Here is a 27,740-nt window from a genome sequence, read left to right as displayed (position 1 = left end):
AGTATTTTATTAAATTACGTCAAGAGATGCCCGAGTCTATAAAACGACAAGAACGATGTTAATTAAACGGAATGTTTAATGTAGTTTTAGAGGAAGGTACACTTAATTAAAATCATGTAGATTTTAATAATAACACAGGTATTACATTTTGAATAAAATTATTTCGATCGAATGCGAAACGGAGGCAATCGACTTAAATAATTACACATTGTACGCCTATTCGTAATCTTTAATTGGCGTTTTTTTCCTTCTGCTAATGCCAAAGGAATGCATAAAAATAACGACACCAGGAAAAAATTTAACGATTAGACAAACGCCCGGGCAATTTTAATTAAAATCATAAAACACAGGCCATATTTTCGGAGGTCGTAACAATTAATTAAAATTCAGCAAACTTTAATATCATCTAATTAACATCCGCGTAAAAAAACTTACATAATACTAATTGCGTAGAAGTTCCACAGCATGCATTGAAGGAATCTTGTCCGACATGCTGTTCTAATTAATTCGCCTTCCTTTTTTTATTTCGTGCACCATTGTCGAACGCGTTTTAATTGTGATATAATTTCGCCGGGGCAATTTTCTGCAAGATGCGTTCTGCATTCTGCACGCGAATCCGGGGTGGTTGCATGCATATTTTGAGCGACGGTATCCGCACACATACGTCAGATATTACGGACGGCTTCGTTGGCGGATTATTCCCGGATTTCGGCAAACACAACTAATCGACTGATAACTAAATGTTCAGCGCAAATTGTTGTTTAAACAATAACGTTGATCTGCAGCTCTCAACTTTTGAAATATCGAAATTCAGATCAGCAGAACACGGAAACCATATTCTTTTTTTTTTTTATTTAAATGATATCTATATTAAGGAAAAGTTGTATTTTTCATATTATCATTTTATTTAAACTTATGTCCAGAATTTAGTCGGATTCAGATGGATAATGTTTCGTCAGAAAGGTGATTAAATTACGCCTCCAATGGTATATAATTTGTTTTTATAGGAAGGCGAGTTACAACTAATTATGATTTTCAGTTGTTTCCGGCTTTTGACCATTTTTATTCGGAAACAAATAATTCCAATATCCCAAGTTTTACATTTTTATTCAATTCTTAATTTAATTACAAACATTTTAAGCTCTAGTATACCAAAATCGGATCAAAAATTTAAATGTCGTGATAGAAAGAAGAAAGTTTTTGTTAATCTCCAAATTCTTCATTCTCGTAAATTGTATAAACCGATGACAAATGATTAGTTAAAGGCACTTTTAATGTTAATTCTTACCAAAATATTCAGGTACAATTTTAAGTTCAAATAAGACAGTTAAGATTTATTTTTGTACAATTACTCAGTGTTCTCTCAAAAAACATACTCAGTCAAAACGATGAGCAAGGATAACGGTTTCACCAACATATGGCTGAAATACAAAAAAGATATTAAAGCTTATAAGTTTAAGTTTCGGCGGATAGAACATGTACAAATTTAGGACGAAGATCTTTATACTGTTCAAATTGCTGAGATAGAAATTCGTATTATATCGTATTAAATATTGGTCTACCAGAATTGGTTTGAACTGAATAAACTAATAATGTAAAACATGTGACATTCTAATCATTTGTTAGTTAAATAAATTACTGAAATGTTGACTGAAAGTAGTAAATATTCCAGGAAATTTAAGCTTTCTGCACTTCACTCAGTTATTTTTTTACAAATAGCCGAAATAGAAAGAAAATATCAAAACTTCAGGGAAGAGCAAATAATGAAAGACTTTTGCTGTTTTTTATTTGTTTAAATTCGGATGGATAGAATATGTAAAAGTCCAAGATGAAAATTTTTATACTGTCTAAAATAGTCGAAACAGAAAAAATTTAAATATTCATTTTTATCCCTCATAACATTTTCATTTCTTATTCTATCTTGACTTACAGAAGTGAATTGAAATGAATTACTAATAATGTAAAACTTGCGGTACTGTAATTATTTGTTGTTTAAATAAATTACTGAAATGGTGACTGAAAATGAAAAATTCCAGAAAATTTAAGCTTTCTGCACTTGTAACTCAGTTATTTTTTAGAGATGGCTGAAATAGAAAGAAAATATCAAAACGTCAGGGAAGAGCAAATAATGAAAGACTTTTGCTGGTTTTTATTTATTTAAAATTCGGATGGATAAAAGATGTAAAAGTCCAAGATGAAAATTTTTACACTGTCTAAAATGGTTGAAACAGAAAAAATTTAAATATTCATTTTTTCCCTCATAACATTTTCATTTCTTATTCTATCTTGACTTACAGAAGTGAATTGAAACGAATTACTAATAATGTAAAACTTGCGGTACTGTAATTATTTGTTGTTTAAATAAATTACTGAAATGGTGACTGAAAATGAAAAATTCCAGAAAATTTAAGCTTTCTGCACTTGTAACTCAGTTATTTTTTAGAGATGGCTGAAATAGAAAGAAAATATCAAAACTTCAGGGAAGAGCAAATAATGAAAGACCTTTCTGTTTTTTATTTGTTTAAATTCGGATGGATAGAAGATGTAAAAGTCCAAGATGAAAATTTTTACACTGTCTAAAATGGTTGAAACAGAAAAAATTTAAATATTCATTTTTTTCCCTCATAACATTTTCATTTCTTATTCTATCTTGACTTCCAGAATTGAATTGAAACGAATTACTAATAATGTAAAACTTGCGATACTGTAATTATTTGTTATTTAAATAAATTACTGACATGGTGACTGAAAATTAAAAATTCCAGGAAATTTAAACTTTCTGCACATGTAACTCAGTTATTTTTTACAGATGGCCGAAATAGAAATAAAATATCAAAACTTCAGGGAAGAGCAAATAATGAAAGACTTTTGCTGGTTTTAATTTTTTTTAAATTCGGATGGATAGAACATGTAAAAGTCCAAGATGAAAATTTTTACACTGTCTAAAATGGTTGAAACAGAAAAAATTTAAATATTCATTTTTTTCCCTCATAACATTTTCATTTCTTATTCTATCTTGACTTCCAGAATTGAATTGAAACGAATTACTAATAATGTAAAACTTGCGGTAGTGTAATTATTTGTAGTTTAAATAAATTACTGAAATAGTGACTGAAAATGAAAAATTCCAGTAAATTTAAGATTTCTGCACTTGTAACTCAGTTATTTTTTACAGATGACCGAAATAGAAAGAAAATATCAAAACTTCAGGGAAGAGCAAATAATGAAAAACTTTTGCTGGTTTTTATTTGTTTAAATTATGATGGATAGAAGGTGTAAAAGTTCAAGATGAAAATTTTTACACTGTCTAAAATGGTTGAAACAGAAAAAATTTAAATATTCATTTTTTCCCTCATAACATTTTCATTTCTTATTCTATCTTGACCTACCAGAATTGAATTGAAACGAATTACTAATAATGTATAACTTGTGGTACTGTAATTATTTGTTGTTTAAATAAATTACTGAAATAGTGACTGAAAATGAAAAATTCCAGGAAATTTGAGCGTTCTGCACCTGTAACTTGATTATTTTTGTACATGTTGAAATAAATTACGTTCCGTTGTACGAAGCAATTTACTCTTATATCTTAATCAGACTTGTCGTTCATTCTGTGTGATTCATCATGTAATTAATAAAATGAAAAGCATAAAATTGCCATTATACAATGGGAATATGGAATGAATTTACCTAAACATAGAAGAGAGAGATTCTATTATATTTTTTCCGCAAACCAATGTAATTGTTTTTCGTTTATATTGCGACGTTTACTTTAATTTTCCAGTTAAACATTTCTAATCGTCTTTCAACTTAATATCTTTATAATTAATCTCTTAGTTTCCATTAACTTTAAACATTAAAGCTTCTAATAAAACGGTTTTTGTATCGTTGAAAATTCCTTAGTTTGTTCAACACGTTTTCAGTTTATTATCAGGCTCATTTCGCGAAATCGAATCGCGGCAAAACTCAATTTAACCCGGCGTTATGTTGCTAAAAAATACCCGAAGCACACATCCACCGTTGAACTTTCGCAGCTAAATCCCCGACATCATAATCGGATTGTTTGTGAAGTTTGAGCCGTTTCGTTTTATTAATTCCGTGTACGATGTGTTTGTCTGAAATTTCCATTTAAGGCATCGAAAAACGAGATGGTTTATCTCGGCGGTGGTTTATGCGCAGTCCGTTCGGTTGGCAACCAGCCTTGCATATTTAACCAAAAACTAATGAACATGTTGTTGGGGACAATCCGGCGCAATCATCCTTATTCTTTGCCTGAGAACGACATTATTTCCCTTGTAGATCGCTTATCTGGCGCCCACACATTGTCGGCGCTTGTGTTACCTGTTAAATTATTTTTTTTTTTGTACGGTCTCTCGACTCGATGTCTTGTGTGATTATGGTAGTCGTACGCGGTAAATTGGGTAGACGTCAAATATTGGGTGAAGTGTATTCATCTGTGTCACAACGTTTCGATACGAGTGGCTGGAATTATGTCAAAACATATGTGTATGTTTTTAAGATGGTTTTAAAAGCATTCTTTGGTTGTCTTTTTGGCTATGTCTGCATTTTTACTATAAATTAAAAACAACAAAATTCTATTTCTATTAAATCTTATACGTTGGTGGATAAAAGAAGTTTGTTGCGTTTCTGCTATTTTTGTTATAACTTACAAACAACAGTAAGGGATTACTAAAAGTTTTCCTGTAGAATCCAATAACATAAAAATTAAAAGGCTTACTTTGATTTCATTTTTAGTTATAGTTTAGTTATTGTTGTTTTTGGCTTTTATGTTTTACAAATACCAGTTAGCGATTAAGAAGGAGTTTCCCTGCAAAATCTCATCTAAAAATATGAACAATTTGAAGTCTTACTTTGGTTTTTTTGTTAGTTGCAACTGAATTTTTATTTTAAAGTAAACTATCAATAGTATAGTAGGATAAATTAAAATATTTTAGTGATCCAAAGAAATTTGTTGCCTTTCTGCTATTTTTATGAATTCTTATAAACAATAGTAAAAATAAAAATAAGTTCTTAAGATAATTTCCCACAGAATCAAAAAAATTCAAAAATCTTACTTCAGTTTGTTTTGTTTTTAGCAGCAACTTAAATTTTGTTCTACAAGAAAAAGAAGCGAAATTTTGTTTAAAATTAAATATTTAATTATTTTGGCGGACAAAATGAATTGTTGTATTTCAACTATATTTTTTTACAAACATCAGTTAGAGATTAGAAGAAGTTTTCGTGTAAAATCACATCTAAAACATGAATAATTCGAAAGTACTTTGGTTTCATTTTGTTGTAAAATCTCTATTCTATCTAAAAATATGAATAATTTGAAAGTCTTACTTTGGTTTCTTTGTTAGATGCAGCTGAATTTTTATTCTAAAGTAAATTATTAATAGTATAGTTGGATAAATTAAAATATTTTAGTGATCCAAAGAAATTTGTTTCCTTCCTGCTATTTTTATGAAATCTTATAAACAATAGTAAAAATAAAAATAAGTTCTCAAGATAATTACCAACAGAAAAAGAAAAATTCAAAAATCTTACTTCAGTTTGTTTCGTTTTTAGCAGCAACTTAATTTTTGTTCTAAAAAAAAGAAGCAAAATTTTGTTTAAAATTAAATATATAATTATTTTGGAGGACAAAATAAATTGTTGTATTTCTGCTATTTTTTTTACAAACATCAGTTAGAGATTAGAAGAAGTTTTCCTGTAAAATCACATCTAAAACATGAATAATTCGAAAGTACTTTGCTTTCATTTTTTTGTAAAATCTCTATTCTATCTAAAAATATGAATAATTTGAAAGTCTTACTTTGGTTTCTTTGTTAGATACAGCTGAATTTTTATTCTAAAGTAAATTATTAATAGTTTAGTTGGATAAATTAAAATATTTTAGTGATCCAAAGAAATTTGTTTCCTTCCTGCTATTTTTATGAAATCTTATAAACAATAGTAAAAATAAAAATAAGTTCTCAAGATAATTACCAACAGAAAAAGAAAAATTCAAAAATCTTACTTCAGTTTGTTTCGTTTTTAGCAGCAACTTAATTTTTGTTCTAAAAAAAAGAAGCAAAATTTTGTTTAAAATTAAATATATAATTATTTTGGAGGACAAAATAAATTGTTGTATTTCTGCTATTTTTTTTACAAACATCAGTTAGAGATTAGAAGAAGTTTTCCTGTAAAATCACATCTAAAACATGAATAATTCGAAAGTACTTTGCTTTCATTTTTTTGTAAAATCTCTATTCTATCTAAAAATATGAATAATTTGAAAGTCTTACTTTGGTTTCTTTGTTAGATACAGCTGAATTTTTATTCTAAAGTAAATTATTAATAGTTTAGTTGGATAAATTAAAATATTTTAGTGATCCAAAGAAATTTGTTTCCTTCCTGCTAATTTTATGAAATCTTATAAACAATAGTAAACATAAAAATAAGTTCTCAACATAATTACCAACAGAAAAAGAAAAATTCAAAAATCTTACTTCAGTTTGTTTCGTTTTTAGCAGCAACTTGATTTTTGTTCTAAAAAAAAGAAGCAAAATTTTGTTTAAAATTAAATATATAATTATTTTGGAGGACAAAATAAATTGTTGTATTTCTGCTATTTTTTTTACAAACATCAGTTAGAGATTAGAAGAAGTTTTCCTGTAAAATCACATCTAAAACATGAATAATTCGAAAGTACTTTGGTTTCATTTTTTTGTAAAATCTCTATTCTATCTAAAAATATGAATAATTTGAAAGTCTTACTTTGGTTTCTTTGTTAGATACAGCTGAATTTTTATTCTAAAGTAAATTATTAATAGTATAGTTGGATAAATTAAAATATTTTAGTGATCCAAAGAAATTTGTTTCCTTCCTGCTATTTTTATGAAATCTTATAAACAATAGTAAAAATAAAAATAAGTTCTCAAGATAATTACCAACAGAAAAAGAAAAATTCAAAAATCTTACTTCAGTTTGTTTCGTTTTTAGCAGCAACTTAATTTTTGTTCTAAAAAAAAGAAGCAAAATTTTGTTTAAAATTAAATATATAATTATTTTGGAGGACAAAATAAATTGTTGCATTTCTGCTATTTTTTTTACAAACATCAGTTAGAGATTAGAAGAAGTTTTCCTGTAAAATCACATCTAAAACATGAACAAATCGAAAGTACTTTGGTTTCTTTGTTAATTGCAGCTGAATTTTTATTCTAAAGTGAACTATCAATAGTATCGTTGGATAAATTAAAATATTTTAGTAATCCAAAGAAATTTGTTGCCTTCCTGCTATTTTTATGAAATCTTATAAACAATAGTAAAAATAAAAATAAGTTCTTAAAATAATTTCGCACAGAATCAGAAAAATTCAAAAATCTTACTTCAGTTTGTTTTGTTTTTAGCAGCAACTTAAATTTTGTTCTAAAAGAAAAAGAAGCGAAATTTTGTTTTAAATTAAATTTTTAGTTATACTGGCGGAGAAAATAAATTGTTGCATTTCTGCTATCTTTTTTACAAACATCAGGTTAGAGATTAGAAGAAGTTTTCCTGTAAAATCACATCTAAAACATGAACAATTCAAAAGTACTTTGGTTTCATTTTGTTGTAAAATCTCTTCTAAAAATATGAGTAATTTGAAAGTCTTACTTTGGTTTCTTTGTTAGTTGCAGCTGAATTTTTATTTTAAATAAAATAAACTATCAATAATCTAGTTGGATAAATTAAAATATTTTAGTGATCCAAAGAAATTAGTTGTCTTCCTTCTATTTTTATGAAATCTTATAAACAATAGTAAACATAAATATAAGTTCTTAAGATAATTTCCCACAGAAACAAAAAAATTCAAAAATCTTACTTCAGTTTCTTTCGTTTTTCACAGCAACTTAATTTTTGTTCTAAAAGAAAAAGCACCAAAATTTTGTTTAAAATTAAACATTTAATTATTTTGACGGACAAAATAAATTGTTGCATTTCTACTATTTTTTACAAACATGAGTTAGAGATTAAAAGAAGTTTTCATGTAAAATCACATCTAAAACAACAATTCGGAAGTACTTTGGTTTCACTTTGTTGTTTGTTTTAAATTAAAAAAATAATAAAATTCTACTCAAATAAATTAAAATCAAAGAAATTTGTTCCATTCCTGCTGTTTTTGTTATGTCATACAAAGAACAATAAGGTTTTATAGGAAGGCAAGTAACTGAGTTACAATTGATGATGATTTTCAGTCGTTTCCGACTTTTGACCATTTTTATTCGATAACAAATAATTTAATTACAAACATTTTAAGTTCTAGCATTCCAAAATCGGATCAAAAATTTCTTGTTAATCTACAAATTCTTCTGTAAATTGTGTAAACCGATGACAAATGATTAGTTAAAGACACTTTTAATGTTAATTCGTACCAAAATATTCAGGTACAATTTTAAGCTCAAATAAGACAGTTAAGATTTATTTTTTGTACAATTACTCAGTGTTCTCTCAAAAACATACTTAATCAAAACGATGAACAAGAATAACGATTTCACCAACATCTGGCTGAAATAGAAAGAAGATATCAAAGTTAGGATGAAGATCCTTACACTGTTTAAATTGCCGAAACAGAAAAAAATTTAATAATCAGTTTTTTCTATCATAACATTTTCATTTCTTATTGGATATTGGTCTACCAGAATTGAATTGAACTGAATAAACTCACATTGTAAAAAATTAAAATTCTACTTAGATAAATTAAATCCAAAGAAATTTGTTCCATTCCTGCTGTTCTTGTTGTCATACAAAGAACAATAAGGTTTTAGAAGAAGTTTTTCTGCTCTCATCTACAATAAAACAGAAACAATTCAAAACTCTAGCTGGGTAAACTAAAATATATTAAGAAGCCATGCAAATTTGTTATCATTTTGCTTTTTTGTTATATTTTATTTAAAATAAACAACAGTAAAGACTTATCCAGTTTTTTAGTCGACATGTAAAAACAGCATTAGTTCAAAATTTGAATCTCGACTTGATGTCATCTATGATAAAGATACTCACAGGCAGTAAATTGGGTAAATGTCATATACTTAGAATTATGTCAAAACATACGTGTTTAAAAGCATTCTTTAGTTTCTTTTTTGACTACAGCTAAAATGGTTTGTACCTAAACAATTTGGCCAGTGATAAAAGGAAAATTATTACTCGCCAAAAACAAAAACACTCTGTTGATTACTCAGGAGCACTTAAAATTAACAAAACAAAAATATTGAAAACAGTATTGTTTTTGTACATTACACACTCAAGAAACAGTTTCTAACTTTTGTACCAATTTGACTCATTAACATAAACCATCAAACATGGATTTAGTGAACGATTCACAATCACCACGAGAAGTAATCGTTAATTGATGACGATTTTGCTAATTAACTCGTCCTGGCTCGTTCAGATGAAAAATAATAAGTTGCGATTGCTCATTAACTTATTGATATGTCCGACATTTGCATTTCTATACTGAAAAGGTTACCATTTAAAGATGCTGTTAAAGATATAATAAGCGAGACTAAGCAACTAATTGGACCTGAATTAGTATTAATTATCATGCGGGCCGACAACTATAAAATACCATCTTGTAAGAACAACTGTTGTGGTTTTGTGTTTTTTCTTTTATTGTGTCATTGGTCCCGTTTTATTCTCATACGGGTTACGCGTGACATATCTCCATTTTTGATTTGAAAAATTGATATTTAAATTGTTCCACTAACCAATTATGTTTTGTGTTACAGGTACGTCTATGTAGGTCTTATCGAAAATCGCTAAGTGAGTATTTTTTCGAATTTATTTGTACCGGGTCGCCGGTGTTTCGCACATAATTTTCCACTTTATGTTTTCGCTCCGTATCTCGCACATATTTATTGGTCTGAAAAATTGCATAATGCACCCACGCCTTATTATATTCAAACACAGAAGTCGGAGGAGGTAAAAAACGTAAAGACGTGCTAAATGGCGTTAAATATTGCACATAATACGTGCGATTTACGACATTCGCGAAACCTCGCAACAACCTTTCTCACACTGTCCGTAACGCCCCACAGACTGGTTTACATTTTTGTGTTTATTTCAGAAACGTTCGCCACAATCTTTAATTTTCTCGTTAAAAATCGAAATTACGTAAAACGGACTGGCGGCCGGCCGTATGGAAGGACGACGTGAGCCACGTTTATTTTATTTTAGGACTCGTTGAAACAATATTTTCCGTTAATGCCATAATATGCGATCTCCTGCGGCGTGAATTCTACGCCCATGTACCATATTGTAAACTTTTCCCGTATCTCTAGTACCCAGAGCACAATCACGTTCGTACTTTTTATTTTCCGGCATTATTTCTGGCCGCGCACGTATTTATACGAGTACTCGGTACGAGGGTTCTTCGACAAGTTTAACTGTGAAATTTTGTTCCAAAACAAACACAAGTTACAATGAAAATTGGTGTTTTCTTGCAGTCTTCAATAATTTTAGATACAAATTTATAGACTTGGATATAAATAAAAAATTTCAGTAAGTTCTCTTCTAAAAACGGAAATAAATCATTACAAAGAAAATTCATTAACAAGATTAAAAAGGAAGATTTTTATATTCTCAAAGTCTTTATTATATATAACAGTTGGAAGTTTCCTAATAGGTATTTAATTCTAAGCCATAAACAAACCTCTTAAAAATACAGATTTTGTTTAGATAATATAATATCACAAATGTGATTAGACGTAACCAACAAGTTCTCTTCTAAAAGTAAAAACAAATCACCAAAAAGAAGTAAGATTCTAAATTCTGAATAAATAAAAAATTATCATAATCTTGATCAAATTTGCTAATTAGAAGTTACTGTGTCGGTTTTTTATTTTAAATTGTAAACAAAATAGCTAAAATAATCAAAATTCTGTTCATATTTGACAGGTTATAAGAACATTTCATGCAATTTTAGTTATATTATAAATCCCACTGTATTTGTTTCGATGTGGGCACAAATTTTCTCTTCTAAAAACAAAAACAAATGAAAAAATAAAATATATTAGTAAGTTCCAGAAATCTTCGTTTATTTTAAGTAATAAACAAAATAGCCAAAATAATCAAAGATCTGTTCAGATTTGACTGGGCATAAAAAAATTATTGCTTTCTTGCAATCTTCGTTACATTTTTAATACTTTGTTTCGATGTGGGTACAAATTTTTCAGCAAATTCTCTTCTATAAACAGAAACAAATGATCAAAAAGAATAAAATATATCAGTAAAATTCAAAAATTTGAATATGTACACAAAGAAAAATTGATATGTCCTCATAATTTAGGTCATATCTTCTAGTTAGAAGCTACTCTGTCAATTTTTTATTTCAAATTATAAACAAAATAGCCAAAATACTCTAAATTCTGCTCAGTTTTGACTGGGGATAAGAAAATTATTGCTTTCCTGCAATCTTCATTATATTATAGATACCTCTGTATTTGTTTCAATGTGGATACAAATTTTTCAGCAAGTTCTCCTCTAAAAACAGAAGCCCATGACCAAAAAGGATAAAATATACCAGTAAAATTCAAAAATTTGAATACACAAAGGAAGATTGTTATGTCCTCTTAATTTATGTCATATCTTCTAGTTAGAAGCTACTCTATCAGTTTTTTTATTTCAAATTATAAACAAAATAGCCAAAACACTAAATTCTGCTCAGATTTGACTGGGGATAAGAAAATTATTGCTTTCTTGCAATTCTCGTTATATTATAGATACCTCTGTATTTGTTTCGATGTGAAATTATAGATTATAGATGTGTATATTATAGATACCTATGTATTTGTTTCGATGTGGATACAACATCTTTCAGCAGGTTCTTCTCTAAAAACAGAAAGAAATGACCAAAAAGTATAAAATATACGAGTAAAATTCAAAAATCTGAATACACAAAGGAAGATTGTTCTATCCTCATAATATATGTCATATCTTCTAGTTAGAAACTACTCCGTCGGTTTTTTATTTTATATCATAAACAAAATAGCCAAAATAATCTGATCAGATTTGAGTAGACATTAGAAAATTATTACTTTCCTGCAATCTTCGTTATATTATAGATACTTCTGTATTTATTTCAATGTGGATACAAATTTTTCAGCAAGTTCTTCTCTAAAAACAGAAACAAATGACCAAGAAGTATAAAATATATGAGTAAAATTCAAAAATCTGAATACACAAAGGAAGATCGTTGTATCCTCATAATCTAGTTCATATCTTCTAGTTAGAAGCTACTGCGTCGGTTTTTTATTTTACATCATAAACAAAATAGTCAAAATAATCTAAGTTTTGATCAAATTTGACTGGGCATAAGAAAATTATTGCTTTCCTGCAATCTTCGTTATATTATAGATACCTCTGTATTTGTTTCGATGTGTATACAAATTTTTCAACAAGTTCTTCTCTAAAAACAGAAACAAATGACCAAAAAATATAAAATCTATGAGTAAAATTCAAAAATCTGAATACACAAAGGAAGATTGTTGTATCCTGATAATCTAGGTCATATCTCCTAGTTAGAAGCTACTGCGTCTGTTTTGTATTTTATATCATAAATAATCTTCAATCTTCGTTATGTTATAGATATCATAGATATTTGTTTCGATGTGGGTACAAATGTTTCAGCAAGTTATTAAAAACAAACAACCATATATGATTAAATAAGATTAAAAAATCTAAATAAACGAAGAAAGTTTGTTGTATTCCCATAATCATGATTATATCTAGACGTGTTAGTTTTTCCTTCTAAATCATAAAAAACTACATAATTTATGTATGCAAAAGAAGATAGTTGCAAAAAATAAAAGTAATTCATTAAAAAAATAATAATTTCCAAATTTGATTGCACATAGATATAACTTCTTATCTACATATTAACTATATCTTAGAATTTATACGTTTTTAAAGCAAACTTAAAATAAACATTAATAACTATCAAAATTTTGTACAGATAAATAAAAGAATTTGGGTGGGCAAAGGAAGATTGTTGCATTCCTGCAATCTTCATCATCATATCTGAGAAGCAATTTCGAAAAACATATGCTTAAAACTTTTAAACGTTCTCTTAGATAACTAACGTTGCCTTTAATATTTATCGTTTACTAATACAAGATATAATCCTCTGGAGAAAAAGACACGCCCACACGATCAAATGCGGTGCATTCCACCGTGGAGCAAAGCAACATTTGCTTGGGAACAATCTTCAATATTTTCAACCGCGAACAAAAGAAAATGGTTATGTTGCCGATTTGGTTCTTCCGCACCATGATGAAAGGATAAAGGAATGGGAGGTTAATTTTCTGAATCGAAATGCGTTTCCACAGTCGAAGACCTTGGTGCCGAAGAAGTTTGCTGTACGGTGCGGTGTCATATTAGTCGAGAATTTTGTGCCGAGTTATTATTTATGGGCATAATTAAAGTGAACATTGCCTTTGGGATCACGGACCACGTTTTGTATTGCATCTACCGCGAGGCCTCCACTCTCCTCGAATAGTTTTACAGGGCTGGGAAAGGCGCGAAATCTTTAACACGTCATTAGGATTATTGATGGCCGTCACGTACGTACACATCGTGTGCGTGCAATTCAATATTTTCAATTAAAATTGAAACGCCGGTGGCTGACGCACGAGATCAATCACTCGTGATGGGGGGATGTGCACTTTTCGGTAATTCTTCGGCATGCCATGTTCATCCGGGCATTCGCTGGTTGAGTTTTAATGGCACGTTCAAATAATTTTAACAGGTTAAGTAACGCGAAAATAAACCATAAACTGCCTTTTGTGACCACCCATTAAACCCAACATGGAAATAATGTGGCAAGGTGGACTGCATAAATTAAAATTTAATTCCTTTTCGTCATAAAATAATACATATTTTACATGTTAATACAAGCAATTTATTTTATCTGCATATCTAAAACGGCACGGAAACTGCGTACCAGCAAATTCGATTTAATAATTTTATGAAATTCTTACATGTTACTCGTTCACCTCAAACTGCTTCGCTCTTCTGCTTCGTTTTAAATTCCTGCAATCGATCAATGGGCAAAACGCATCGATACTAGATCAAGAAGTCTTCGGCCTTTACTTAATTAGCGTCGTAAAGCCGTAGTGGCGGGACGCCGCTACTTTATTAAACTTTATTAACAGCACCGAATTGACTAAACGGAAATGTTTATTGCAATCTGTATGGATTCAATGGCACCCACCACGGCGCGATGCACGGCTCAAACTCTCTTTAGATCGTTCCCAATAAAATTTAATAAGCAAATGGGATTAGTTCCAGCTCAGTGTGAAGATAATTACGCGAATTACTCCTGCATACTGAGGAGTTTCTTATTATGAAGGACGCAAACCGTTCTTCTTACGACCGTTTTGCTGCAGCATCGCAGTCGGACGCAACGAAATTGTTATTTTATTGTTATTTGTATGAATTGCCCCGGCCGGACGATTTTATTTATGGGGGTCTTGCCGCTAATGCGGTTAATTGATGGACGGATTTTATTCACCGGCTAATTACAATGTGAATGAAACTGGATTGAAACGTGGCGGGGCGTCCTTAAAAACTGGTGTCATTATGAATAAGTAAAAACTCATTTGCATTCTTTACAATTGTTGTACATTGTTGTTAAGAGCCCCAATGAACAATTAATTTTGGCGTAGATTTTCAGTATGAAAGCGGAATTTTCAATGTACACTGTTCCAAGAAATTAATGCATCACCTATAATTTTGTAACAGGACATGTCGTGCCATATGCCCCTTTTATAGGTCCAAATTTTTTACTAATGTAGGATAATGCAGGACCACATGCAGCTCATGTTATCCGAAATTATGTTGCTGACGTTGGAATTAAGGTTATGGCCTGGCCAGTTCACAGTCCAGACCTTAACCCGATAGAATTTATCTGAGACATTCTTTTGGAGTCGTGTAAGGAAGTATCCCAACCGTCCGAATAACTTAGATGTGGAGCGTCTTTTACTCGACATTTCGCAGCATTTGGATCAAAAAGAAGTTTGAACCCTGATTTTGGGTATGAACAGAAGATGTCAGGCTATCATTCATAGTAGAGGTGGAAATACTCCAATGAACAATTAATTTTGGCATAGATTGTCCCAGATTTTCTGTATAGTCGCGGAATTTTCAATGTACACTGTTCCAAGAAATTAATGCATCACCTATAATTTTGTAACAGGACATGTCGTGCCATATGCCCCTTTTATAGGTCCAAATTTTTTACTAATGTAGGATAATGCAGGACCACATGCAGCTCATGTTATCCGAAATTATGTTGCTGACGTTGGAATTAAGGGTATGGCCTGGCCAGTTCACAGTCCAGACCTTAACCCGATAGAATTTATCTGAGACATTCTTTTGGAGTCGTGTAAGGAAGTATCCCAACCGTCCGAATAACTTAGATGTGGAGCGTCTTTTACTCGACATTTCGCAGCATTTGGATCAAAAAGAAGTTTGAACCCTGATTTTGGGTATGAACAGAAGATGTCAGGCTATCATTCATAGTAGAGGTGGAAATACTCCAATGAACAATTAATTTTGGCATAGATTGTCCCAGATTTTCTGTATAGTCGCGGAATTTTCAATGTACACTGTTCCAAGAAATTAATGCATCACCTATAATTTTGTAACAGGACATGTCGTGCCATATGCCCCTTTTATAGGTCCAAATTTTTTACTAATGTAGGATAATGCAGGACCACATGCAGCTCATGTTATCCGAAATTATGTTGCTGACGTTGGAATTAAGGGTATGGCCTGGCCAGTTCACAGTCCAGACCTTAACCCGATAGAATTTATCTGAGACATTCTTTTGGAGTCGTGTAAGGAAGTATCCCAACCGTCCGAATAACTTAGATGTGGAGCGTCTTTTACTCGACATTTCGCAGCATTTGGATCAAAAAGAAGTTTGAACCCTGATTTTGGGTATGAACAGAAGATGTCAGGCTATCATTCATAGTAGAGGTGGAAATACTCCAATGAACAATTAATTTTGGCATAGATTGTCCCAGATTTTCTGTATAGTCGCGGAATTTTCAATGTACACTGTTCCAAGAAATTAATGCATCACCTATAATTTTGTAACAGGACATGTCGTGCCATATGCCCCTTTTATAGGTCCAAATTTTTTACTAATGTAGGATAATGCAGGACCACATGCAGCTCATGTTATCCGAAATTATGTTGCTGACGTTGGAATTAAGGTTATGGCCTGGCCAGTTCACAGTCCAGACCTTAACCCGATAGAATTTATCTGAGACATTCTTTTGGAGTCGTGTAAGGAAGTATCCCAACCGTCCGAATAACTTAGATGTGGAGCGTCTTTTACTCGACATTTCGCAGCATTTGGATCAAAAAGAAGTTTGAACCCTGATTTTGGGTATGAACAGAAGATGTCAGGCTATCATTCATAGTAGAGGTGGAAATACTCCAATGAACAATTAATTTTGGCATAGATTGTCCCAGATTTTCTGTATAGTCGCGGAATTTTCAATGTACACTGTTCCAAGAAATTAATGCATCACCTATAATTTTGTAACAGGACATGTCGTGCCATATGCCCCTTTTATAGGTCCAAATTTTTTACTAATGTAGGATAATGCAGGACCACATGCAGCTCATGTTATCCGAAATTATGTTGCTGACGTTGGAATTAAGGTTATGGCCTGGCCAGTTCACAGTCCAGACCTTAACCCGATAGAATTTATCTGAGACATTCTTTTGGAGTCGTGTAAGGAAGTATCCCAACCGTCCGAATAACTTAGATGTGGAGCGTCTTTTACTCGACATTTCGCAGCATTTGGATCAAAAAGAAGTTTGAACCCTGATTTTGGGTATGAACAGAAGATGTCAGGCTATCATTCATAGTAGAGGTGGAAATACTCCAATGAACAATTAATTTTGGCATAGATTGTCCCAGATTTTCTGTATAGTCGCGGAATTTTCAATGTACACTGTTCCAAGAAATTAATGCATCACCTATAATTTTGTAACAGGACATGTCGTGCCATATGCCCCTTTTATAGGTCCAAATTTTTTACTAATGTAGGATAATGCAGGACCACATGCAGCTCATGTTATCCGAAATTATGTTGCTGACGTTGGAATTAAGGGTATGGCCTGGCCAGTTCACAGTCCAGACCTTAACCCGATAGAATTTATCTGAGACATTCTTTTGGAGTCGTGTAAGGAAGTATCCCAACCGTCCGAATAACTTAGATGTGGAGCGTCTTTTACTCGACATTTCGCAGCATTTGGATCAAAAAGAAGTTTGAACCCTGATTTTGGGTATGAACAGAAGATGTCAGGCTATCATTCATAGTAGAGGTGGAAATACTCCAATGAACAATTAATTTTAGCATAGATTGGCCGTGATTTTCTGTATGGACGCGGAATTTTCAATGTACACTGTTCCAAGAAATTAATGCATCACCTATAATTTTGTAACAGTACATGTCGTGCCATATGCCCCTTTTATAGGTCCAAATTTTTTACTAATGTAGGATAATGCAGGACCACATGCAGCTCATGTTTTCCGAAATTATGTTGCTGACGTTAGGATTAATGGTATGGCCTGGACAGTTCACAGTCCAGACTTTAATCCGATAGAACTTAACTGAGACATTCTTTGGAGACGTTTAAGGAAGTATCCCAACCGTCCGAATAACTTAGATGTGGAGCGTCTTTTACTCGACATTTCGGAGCATTTGGATCAAAAAGAAATTTGAACCCTGATTTTGGGTATGAACCGAAGATGTCAGGCTATCATTCATAGTAGAGGTGGAAATATTCCAATGAACAATTAATTTTAGCATAGATTGGCCGTGATTTTCTGTATGGACGCGGAATTTTCAATGTACACTGTTCCAAGAAATTAATGCATCAACCTATAATTTTGTAACAGGACATGTCGTGCCATATGCCCCTTTTATAGGTCCAAATTTTTTACTAATGTAGGATAATGCAGGACCAAATGCAGCTCATGTTGTCCGAAATTATGTTACTGACGTTAGGATTAATGGTATGGCCTGGCCAGTTCACAGTCCAGACCTTAACTCGATAGAACTTCACTGAGACATTCTTTGGAGACGTTTGAGGAAGTATCCCAACTGTCCGAATAACTTAGATGTGGAGAGTCTTTTATTCGATATTTCGGAGAATTTGGACCAAAATGAAATTCAAACCCTGATTTTGGGTATGAACAGAAGATGTCAGGCTATCATAAATAGTAGAGGTGGAAATACTTCATATTAAGTTCAAATTTTTATATTTTATAAACATCAAATTTAGTTAATTTTTAAGAAAAACAATATTTTTAAGAATTTTATAACAATTATAAATAAATAAAAGCCTATTTTTAAAAAGTATACGAATATATACGTTTATTTTTACTGATTTCACAAAATATTAGTAATAATCAATTATTATTATTGGTGTAGTGTGTCAATTTCTAGAACAGTGTATTATTATGCCGGTGGAATATTGAATGCTGGTCCGGGTTTCTGTTGCATGTCAATAATGTCGTAGCAGCGCTGCATGTTTAAATATTGGCTCCGTACTGTGTCGGTCGAGAATATTTGCTCATTAAATTTGCACTCAGGTGTCAATGGCTACCTTGTTAATTATAAAGCTTGTCACATCAGATTGTTTGGTTACGATAAGCACAACCAGCAACCCCGTTTCGCCGTTTTTATTTGTCCGAAATAAACTAAAACACAATATTATACCGCGAATACAAATAGAGAATATCTGGCGGCGCTTTTGGACCAACTCCAGCGACTTGTCTTTGTGATAAGATATTTATGGGCGGTGATTTTGTGTGTGTGTGTGTGCACTTCGAAATACGCGTCCGAATGAATGGACAACATCTGAACAAGACCACCAACAAATTCTTTAATTGATTACCAGTCGGATATATTTTCTCATTAGTGTCTAATTATCTTAACTGGGCTTTGATCTTTCGAGTGCGATACGCAGTCGAAATAAATGTTACGATTCAGCGGGTTCGCGTGCACTTTTGCCCAACTAAAAAGGTCGGAAAATGCGATGCGTACAGCGGACGGCTTTAAATATTTATTTTAAATAAACGTCATCTCACATACGGCCCGTGATTGTGACACACGCTTTATTCAACCCTAAAAATGTCACTTCAACGTTTTCCGGAATATATCTTATGTATTATTTATGAGGCCCAATTTAAGACACTTACTGAAAATATGTATGAACCTCGTCAAAAATACGTTTCCGCAGATGGGTTTCATTTACTTTCACGGACATCAGCATCTACAAATCATCGTGCCGGAATGGAATTAACGGGCTTTCGCATAAACGCGTCGAGCCGTTGCACAAAAGTAAAATGATAAATTGGCGGGAGTAATTTCCTTTTATAAAAGCATTGATTGCCCTTTACATAGTGCTAAATGCCCATTAGTTATTTGGCGTTCGCTTGTAGATTGAACACCTATTTATACTGTCTGCTGGAGTAAAGGATGGGTGTACGAACACGGGTGGTACACTACAGAAATGCACTTGAGTTTGATAGGTTTATTAATCACTGTGATACACATGGAAGCTGATCCAGACGGAGGAGTACGGACGAGAGTTGACTGAGAGACTGAGAGTGACTGAGAGTGACTGAGAGTGACTGGGCCGTGATTGAGACGGATGACAGACTGAGAGCGACTGAGAGTGACTGAGAGATCGAGTCAGGGCGCTAAGGCTATTTAAAGGGTGTCCAGGCACTTCCACATCTGGTGGGCCTTCGTGGAACACGCACTTTCTAACGCCACACATGTGTGCCTCAAAGGACAGCACTTTCTACATCTGGCAAGTCCTCTCGGTACTCCACATCTGGCGAAGCTTCCCGGAATACAGAGTTCAAAACATCATAAAATGTAACAACGCTAAAGAACCCAGCAAAACACAATTCGAGAAATTTCCGTGGGGCCTGGGCCCTACAGTTAATTATCAATTAGACATGCCGAATTGGCCGGACTTTACATGATGTTAACGTGTATTTAAGTGCTAAGTGGGTGTTTTGTGCACGGATAATAACAATAAATCAACACGATTTGTCAAGGATGGAGGTTCCCACAGATTATATACGAAAGCAAAAATCTTAAACAATTTGAATATTCCAGCTATTACGATTTTTTTTACAGCACACATAAAGTCTATTAAATAGACTTTATGTTGGTGTCTTTGAATATTAACAAGCCTTCAAATTAGATCTTTTGTTCGTCGCTCAGTATTTTTCGACAAATCCATAACACTCTCTAAATAATATTCCCATAAAAAAAAACTCTGTTAATTTGTAATTTTATTACACTTGGGTGGCATTGGTATTTTTTTCTTCGTGTGGATTATTTAAATAATTTAACGACGTCGAACATCTTGTTAATTATAAATTAATAAGCCATAAAACGAACTTGCTGAGAGATCCTGAATAAATTACGAATAAACGGGCGATAAATGTAAATTTGTACAAGTAAATGATTTTTGATTCAATAGGGTCGTTGTGCATCAATAAATTAGCTACTTTTTATTCATGTTACATGTTTTATGGTTTATGGTTTAACGGGAATGCCAATTTCAAATTTTAAATTTTATCAACACTTGAACATTTTGAAAAATGTTACTTTAGTTCGTTCAACATATTTATATGGACATGTTACGCCATCTATCGGTGAACTCCTGAACATGACTACAAGCGAGTTGCTTTGGGAAGCAATCTGCTTTCAAGCTTATTAGTTTTATAGTTCACCAAGAGATGGCGCACCATTACAATTTAATATATTTTGTAATTTCTAATTTTTAATTACTGTGTTAATTATTTTTTTTATTTTAAAGTATATGTGACAGAATTAAAAAAAGGAATTAATTCATAGTTACAAATGTTAGATAGTTACGACCCCAATTATTTAAGCTAGAGCTACCAATTTTAAATTATTACAATTTCAGAAAGAAAGAAAGAAATTTATTTATAACATGCTCAAATCGACCCATTTTCAATTAGTGAATGTGGGTTACGGCGTGGAAGCACTCTAACACACACAAACGTCTGTTAAAAAACGATCACCAATCAATCTTAGTGTTTCGCAATTTGCTTAATGTACGTCCTCATCGATTGCCCGTAACGATAATTCCTCCTGCCGAAGACAATAAAACTGTGCGACGATTCCTGAGGCACTGGAATAATAAATGTGCGCCGCCGGTGTTTGTCTTATTTTTACATTTGTCCCGTCACTCATTCGTGTCCCGTTGAGGGGGGACTGTTCGCACAAAACGAACCGAAGAGCTTTGTGGGAAAATAAAAGGCATTAACCACCGACGAAATCTCCAAGAATAATAATTTTAGGAAAAAAAAAATTGGGGCACGTACTTAGTCGAATTTATCGTCCATTAATTGAGTTTTCGTTAAACAAATCGAAACTGTAAAGCCGATTTATCACGGCCGAGGGTCCGGACGTCTGCGTTGCTTTGGCCAGATTTCAAAAAGTTCCAGTGAATTATTTTATAGTTCCAAGTTTTATAACATTTATTTTTGAGGTAAAACATCAGTCGTTTCAATGAGTGGGTTATTATTAATGTGTTTTACTTGTTTCAGGTACGTTCGACCAGTTTTTATCGAAACTTAAAGGTTGGGTATAAGACTTCTGGTACTACTAGATCTAAGAAAATTATAAATGTCATAGTAATTTAATTCCGATTTGCGCTTGTCACGAAAATTAATAATTAAAGTCGAGGGGTTAATAAATTAACTGCCAAATCTAGTTATTTGTTTAGTCAATTATTTGTTATTTATTGATCCTTGGAATTTTTTAAATGTATAAATTTATTTTTACAATAAAAATTGTATAATTAAAAAATTGTTACTAAATAAGCATTCGAAATGTCTACTTATTGGATAAGATCGTTCTGTAATATAGTTTAAATTATTTGTATTTATTGTACCTTGAAATTAAATAAAACGATTTTTTGAGCGAATTAGTATCATTTTCCTCGTATCTCTATTAATATTTATATTAATTTTATTATATTATTTTTTTCGTTTTCTTTATTTTCATGGACGAGTATTTTTTATTTTATCTTTTCGATTTTGTTCTTTTATTTTAATTTTGACACATTTTATTTTTAAAGATTTGAGTTTTGGAACGTATATTTTTTCTGGATTTCCGGTCGATGCACAACTAAAAATGCAATCTCTACACACACACCACACACACACAACTTCCTGAGGTCGTCCCCCCTTTTCAGTTTTCGTACCTCTCCACACATGCACACCTTTTCCTGTCCATTCGATACGAATTGAACCGGGTCCAAGTAGTGGGACCTTTGTCTAACAATGTCGGCTTCCATTGCGTAAAACGACCGGGCATATATTAGTGTCAATATTGACACGGGCAACCGGACCCGCGTCAGGCATATTTTCTTCGAACACCCAAGGAATTTTCCGTAAAGAAAATTGATGCACAATCAGACACCGTCGAGAAGTTAACTCGTCGCAAAAATCTAATGGAATCGATTGCGACACCGTTCCTTATTTAATGACCTGAATAGCTGAAATGCGTCGCATTAAGCGAAATCCTCAGCGGTTGCAGTGATCCTCCGCCGACTGCAGGAATCCTGAGGACCCCGCATGTCACACCACCTCGGATAGTTGCTTAGAAATTAAAACGGCGTCCGCAAATGTGCGATCGATGAATATTCATTTTTTAGGCGATGTCCAATTACTAATGAAATGGTCGATTTCAATTTCGGCGAATTCCAACACGAAACACGGTGCTTATTATGGATTCATTCATTCGGTTGATGTATTCAAAGACTCGAAACACAAAATAAAAGGCAGATTTACATTTAATTGTGGCTTGAAAGAAACTGGTTTCGGTGCATTTCAGTCAGATCGCCGATATGAAAATGTCGAAACGTTTTCGCGTGGGCCGTGTTTTCGCCATTGCCGCATTCGTATTGTGCGATTTGTTTAATTTATGCTGCGTTTCCACCGGAAATTCGGGAAAAAATAAATCGGGAGCCGTGGGTAGATCTATTTCAGGGCGAGTTTCGTAATTATTTCAAATAATTTTGAAACTGTAATTATTTTAATTATGTGTTGGTGGATTGATTCAAATTAATTCTGTATGCGATACGTGAAGGGAATGATAATTGCGATAAAAGTACTAAATGTTATTTGAATGACCTAAATATGAGCAGCAAAATATGTACCAAATAGATTAACTCTAATTAAAAATCGATATTCTCGATCTAGTCTAATGGACGTTAAATTGTATTAAGTAATTAAAATGTAATTACATCAGATTTCGATATTAAAGGATGATACATTTTTTGCGCTGCAAAAAATAAATCAATCACTTTCCTTAATTTGATCCAGCTTCGAGAACATTGAACATTCCAGCAGATTTTTCAGTGTGTACATAAACGTATCCATTCCAAGGTTCATAAAAATTAGTACATGAGTCTATAATTAAGCTTTTTTAAAACGTTAATGCGGTTTAAAATACACACCTTACCGACAAGCAATATTTACTCACCCATAAACACGGGGAGCCTATTTTCGTGATCCGATGCCTCATTCATTATTAATTAAAACCCCAATCAAATTTTATTATAAACAAATATTAAAAGAATGCACCATTTAATCAAGGCAATAAACTTTACGGCTCAGTAAAAAGCCCGAAACGGTCGAGCACATACATCGTAAACGTCTGATTAGAGCCTTTATTTGACGGACATATTTCCGACCTAATTTCAGGTCAACACCAGAAACGCCCAACTGTTGGTTAATTTGGTTATCCGCAATTATTAAAAATCGTTTGCGTACGTGAGAAAATTGCCACTCGATCGACCTAAATATTTGAAATGCATAAAATGCAAAGTGCACAGACGCAGGGGCACAAACCTGGTGCGTAGGTCGGCTAAATACCTACTGCAAAATGTGTTGTGCAACACCTGCTTGTAACAAGACTCGTTGCCTTGGCTTTTCGCTGGCTCAACACTGGCCGACCAATAAATGACAAATTACCGGGAGGGAATATCTGTTGTGCATGGTACCGTACATTGTTCCGTTCTTGGAAATGCGATTGAGTGATTCTGATTGATGGCGATGGCAATTAAATTGATCGAATCGATTTCTTAATCTGTGTGCCGAGTGGAACGGCACATTTGATGTCTGGACACACGTGGGATGTGGAAAATGCAATGCGGAATGTTTGTGTTTACTGCAAACTGGTAAATAAATGGTGGTTTTATTGTTCGTTGATATACAAATGTGCAAATCGAAGAGAAAGAGCGTTCCTGCTTGCCAGTTAATTAGATAAAGATTTTGTAATATATTTTTTTATTAAAATGATCAAAGTATGATTTCAAGTGTAAAATGTACAATTTTATTTTATCAAATGTTTGTTACATTAATTAAATGCTGTATTTATGTTCTTTAATGTGAACAAATTGAAGTGAAAATGTTTTTGCTTACACAATTTAACTCAAAATTAAAATTTATTAAATTGTCAATTAGTTTAAAATATCTAATGATTTTGTAATACAATTTTTTATAAATATTTTCAAAGCAGGGCTTATTTCTGTGATTTTAAGTGCAAAATGTACAGTTTTATTTCATCAAATGATGTTAAATTAAATAAATGTTACATTTAATGTTTTCTATTGTGAGAACAAACAACTTGAAATGAAAATGTTCTTCCTAAAAAAAAATTAACTCAAAATTAAAATTTATTAAATTCACAGTTAGTTTAAAATATCTAATGATTTTGTAATATGTTTTTTTTTTTTATTAAAATTATCAAATAAAAGCTAATTTCTATAATTTCAAGTATAAAAGGTACATTTTTATTTTATAAAATGTTTATTAAGTTAAATAAATGTTGGATTTAATGTTCTCTAATGTGTGAACAAAAAAATTGAAATAAAAATGGTCTCGCTTACAAAATTTAACACAAAATTAAAATTTATTAAATTGCCAGCTAGTTTAAAATATCTAATGATTCTTTAATATATTTTTTTATTAAAATCATCATAATTGGAATAATTTCTCTGATTTCAAGTGTAAAAGGTATATTTTTAATTTATAAAACGCTTATTAAGTTAAATAAAAGTTTGATTTAATGTTCTCTAAAGTGGGAACAAACGAACCGAAATGAAAATGTTCTTCCTAAAAAAATTTAAATCAAAATTAAAATTTATTAAACTGCCTGTTAATAATAATGATTTTGTAATATATTTTTTCAGTAAATTTATCAAAGAAGAACTAATTTCTTTAATTTAAAGTAAAAAAGGTATATTTTTATATTATAAAATGTTTATTAAGTTAAATAAATGTTGGATTTAATGTTCTCTAATGTGAGAACAAACTAATCGAAATGAAAATGTTTCTCCTAAAAAAAAATTAACTAAAAATTAAAATTTATTAAATTGTCAGTTAGTTTAAAATATCTAATGATTTTGTAATATATTTTTTTATTAAAATTATCAAAGAAGAGTTAATTTTTATATCTTAAAGTGTAAAAGGTGCATTTTTGTTATATAAAATATTTATTAAGTTAAATAAATGTTCTATAATATGAGAACAAACAAATTGAAATGAAAATGTTCTTGCTTACAAAATTTAACTCAAAATTAAAATTTATTAAATTGCCAGCTAGTTTAAAATATGATTTTTTAACATAATTTTTTACTAAAATCATCAAAATTAGGCTAATTTCTCTGATTTCAAGTGTAAAAGGTATATTTTTAATTTATAAAACGCTTATTAAGTTAAATAAAAGTTTGATTTAAATGTTCTCTGAAGTGAGAATAAACTAATCGAAGCGAAAATGTTTTTTCTTACAAAATTTAACTAAAAAATTTAAATTTATTAAATTGACAGTTAGTTTAAAATATCTAATGATTTTATAATATACTTTTTTATTAAAATTATCAAAGAAGAGCTAATTTATCTTATTTTAAGTGTAAAAAGTACATTTTTATTAAATAAAATATTTATTTAAATTTAAGTTAAATAAATGTTGGATATAATGTTCTCTGATATGAGAACATAGGAATTGAACTGAAAATGTTCCTGGTTACAAAATTTAACTCAAAATTAAAATTTATTAAAATGTACTTTAAATTATTTAATGATTTCGTAATATATTTTTTATAAAAATTATCAAAGAATATATTATCTTATTTCAAGTATAAAATATTAGTCAACTTTAACTCACATTATTAAATTGGTAATCAGTACAAAATGTCCAAATGTTTTATTATATTATTTTTTTAATAATTAATTTTTCTGGTTTTAAATTGAGAAATTTTATTTTATAAAATGTTTATTAAGTTCAATAAACAGTTGATTTTTTGATTTGAGAACATTGGGAACAAATTGAAGTCAAAATGTTTTGCTTAACTCATAATTAAAGTTTATTAAGTTGGAAAATGTCCAAAGATTTTATGAATATCTTTTATAATAATAATTAAAAAAACAGATTTGATCTCACCGAATTTATATGTGAAATGTCCTATTTTATTTCACGAAATATTTTTTAAATGCATCACGAAACTCTATAAAAAATACTTGGAACATCATCAAAACATTGCAACATAAAAATCCGATAGGCCGACGTGCTAAATTTAAAGCACCGAACCCAGACGCGTAAATCAACCATCAAAATCCGTTTTCCATCTGGTCCCCGACAATATCGCATGGAAATTAGCCGGTGTCTGGAGCGGTGCCGTTTTCGGGTCCCCGGGCCCGGCCCTGTGTCCCGACCCGTACCTTCCGTCCATGTTCCCGGTGGCCCGGTGTTCTCTATATGCCCCGGCCGTGTTGTGGCCATGCACCGTAATTCCACCAGCAGTCGCCGTTTCAGCGCGCCTCCGAACGGCCATGTTTCTTCGGTTGGACCCGACGGCCCCCCGCGCTCCACGCACCGGCCACCAGAGGCCCTTTGTTTTGTTTTCGTGAACTCTTAACCTGTTACTATCAGTGATAGTGTGTGGTGCCGGTTTCTGGGTTTTACTCTCGCTTTTTCGCTTGGCCCAAGAGCCATGGAGAATGTTAACGGAGTCGTACTTATTAAATGTAAGTACCACGCTAGGGTTTTTTTTCGGTGTGGCGTTTGTTTGCATGTTTAACAGATGTTTGGGATATATTTGGAACTCTAGGTACCTCAAACCCAGTGGTACTCGTATTCGTCTGGGTGTTTTTTTAGCAGTACCGTGGTACTACCTTCGAATTTGTCGTTATTTTACGTAATTTTTAATTTGTTACAACTATTTAATGTTGGGAAAACAGTTTAAAGAAGTCTGCGGTACTTCTTAAGGTATTTTACTAGTAGTTTACTTCTTAGTACTACTGTGGGTTGTTAAAAATTATTACTACTTTAAGCAATTTAGTAACTAAATAATAATAAAAAGTAACTAAATGAATTTCATATAGTTTTAATGTGGTACTTTGGTATACAAACCAAAATATTTTATATAATTTAACACTAACAAATTTTAAATACACTATTGTATTGTATTATAATTAATTATGTTCATTCCCATAATTAAAATTGAATTAAAAGAACTTTCGGTACTTCTGTGAAAATATTGCTTAAACACCATTGACAAAAATAAACACAAAATACACAATAATTGTGTGTATAAACGTGTGTTGAAATATGCTGTATGTTAACAAGAAGAAATTGTGT

General features: G+C 31.5%; 1 protein-coding gene across 3 annotated transcripts in view; it reads left to right on the top strand.

Moving 5' to 3' along the window:
• LOC109600839 (rho guanine nucleotide exchange factor 10) overlaps positions 1-27,740 on the top strand; it is a 154,185-nt gene that overhangs the window by 73,853 nt on the left and 52,592 nt on the right. Inside the window, exon 1 of one of the 3 annotated variants that reach the window (XM_020017033.2) lies at positions 26,749-27,127. The exons of the other annotated variants lie outside the window; for them this stretch is intronic. Within the exon in view, the coding sequence (XP_019872592.2) occupies positions 27,094-27,127 (34 nt within the window). The 5' untranslated portion in view covers positions 26,749-27,093. Of the gene's footprint in view, positions 1-26,748; positions 27,128-27,740 lie in introns of those variants that run through there. 3 annotated transcript variants of the gene reach the window in all.

This window comes from Aethina tumida, chromosome 5 (genome assembly GCF_024364675.1).
Source record: "Aethina tumida isolate Nest 87 chromosome 5, icAetTumi1.1, whole genome shotgun sequence".
In the NCBI taxonomy this organism is placed as follows: Eukaryota; Metazoa; Arthropoda; class Insecta; order Coleoptera; family Nitidulidae; genus Aethina; species Aethina tumida.
The sequence above is the reverse complement of the archived record's forward strand: the minus strand, read 5'-3'. Positions and strand labels throughout refer to the sequence as shown.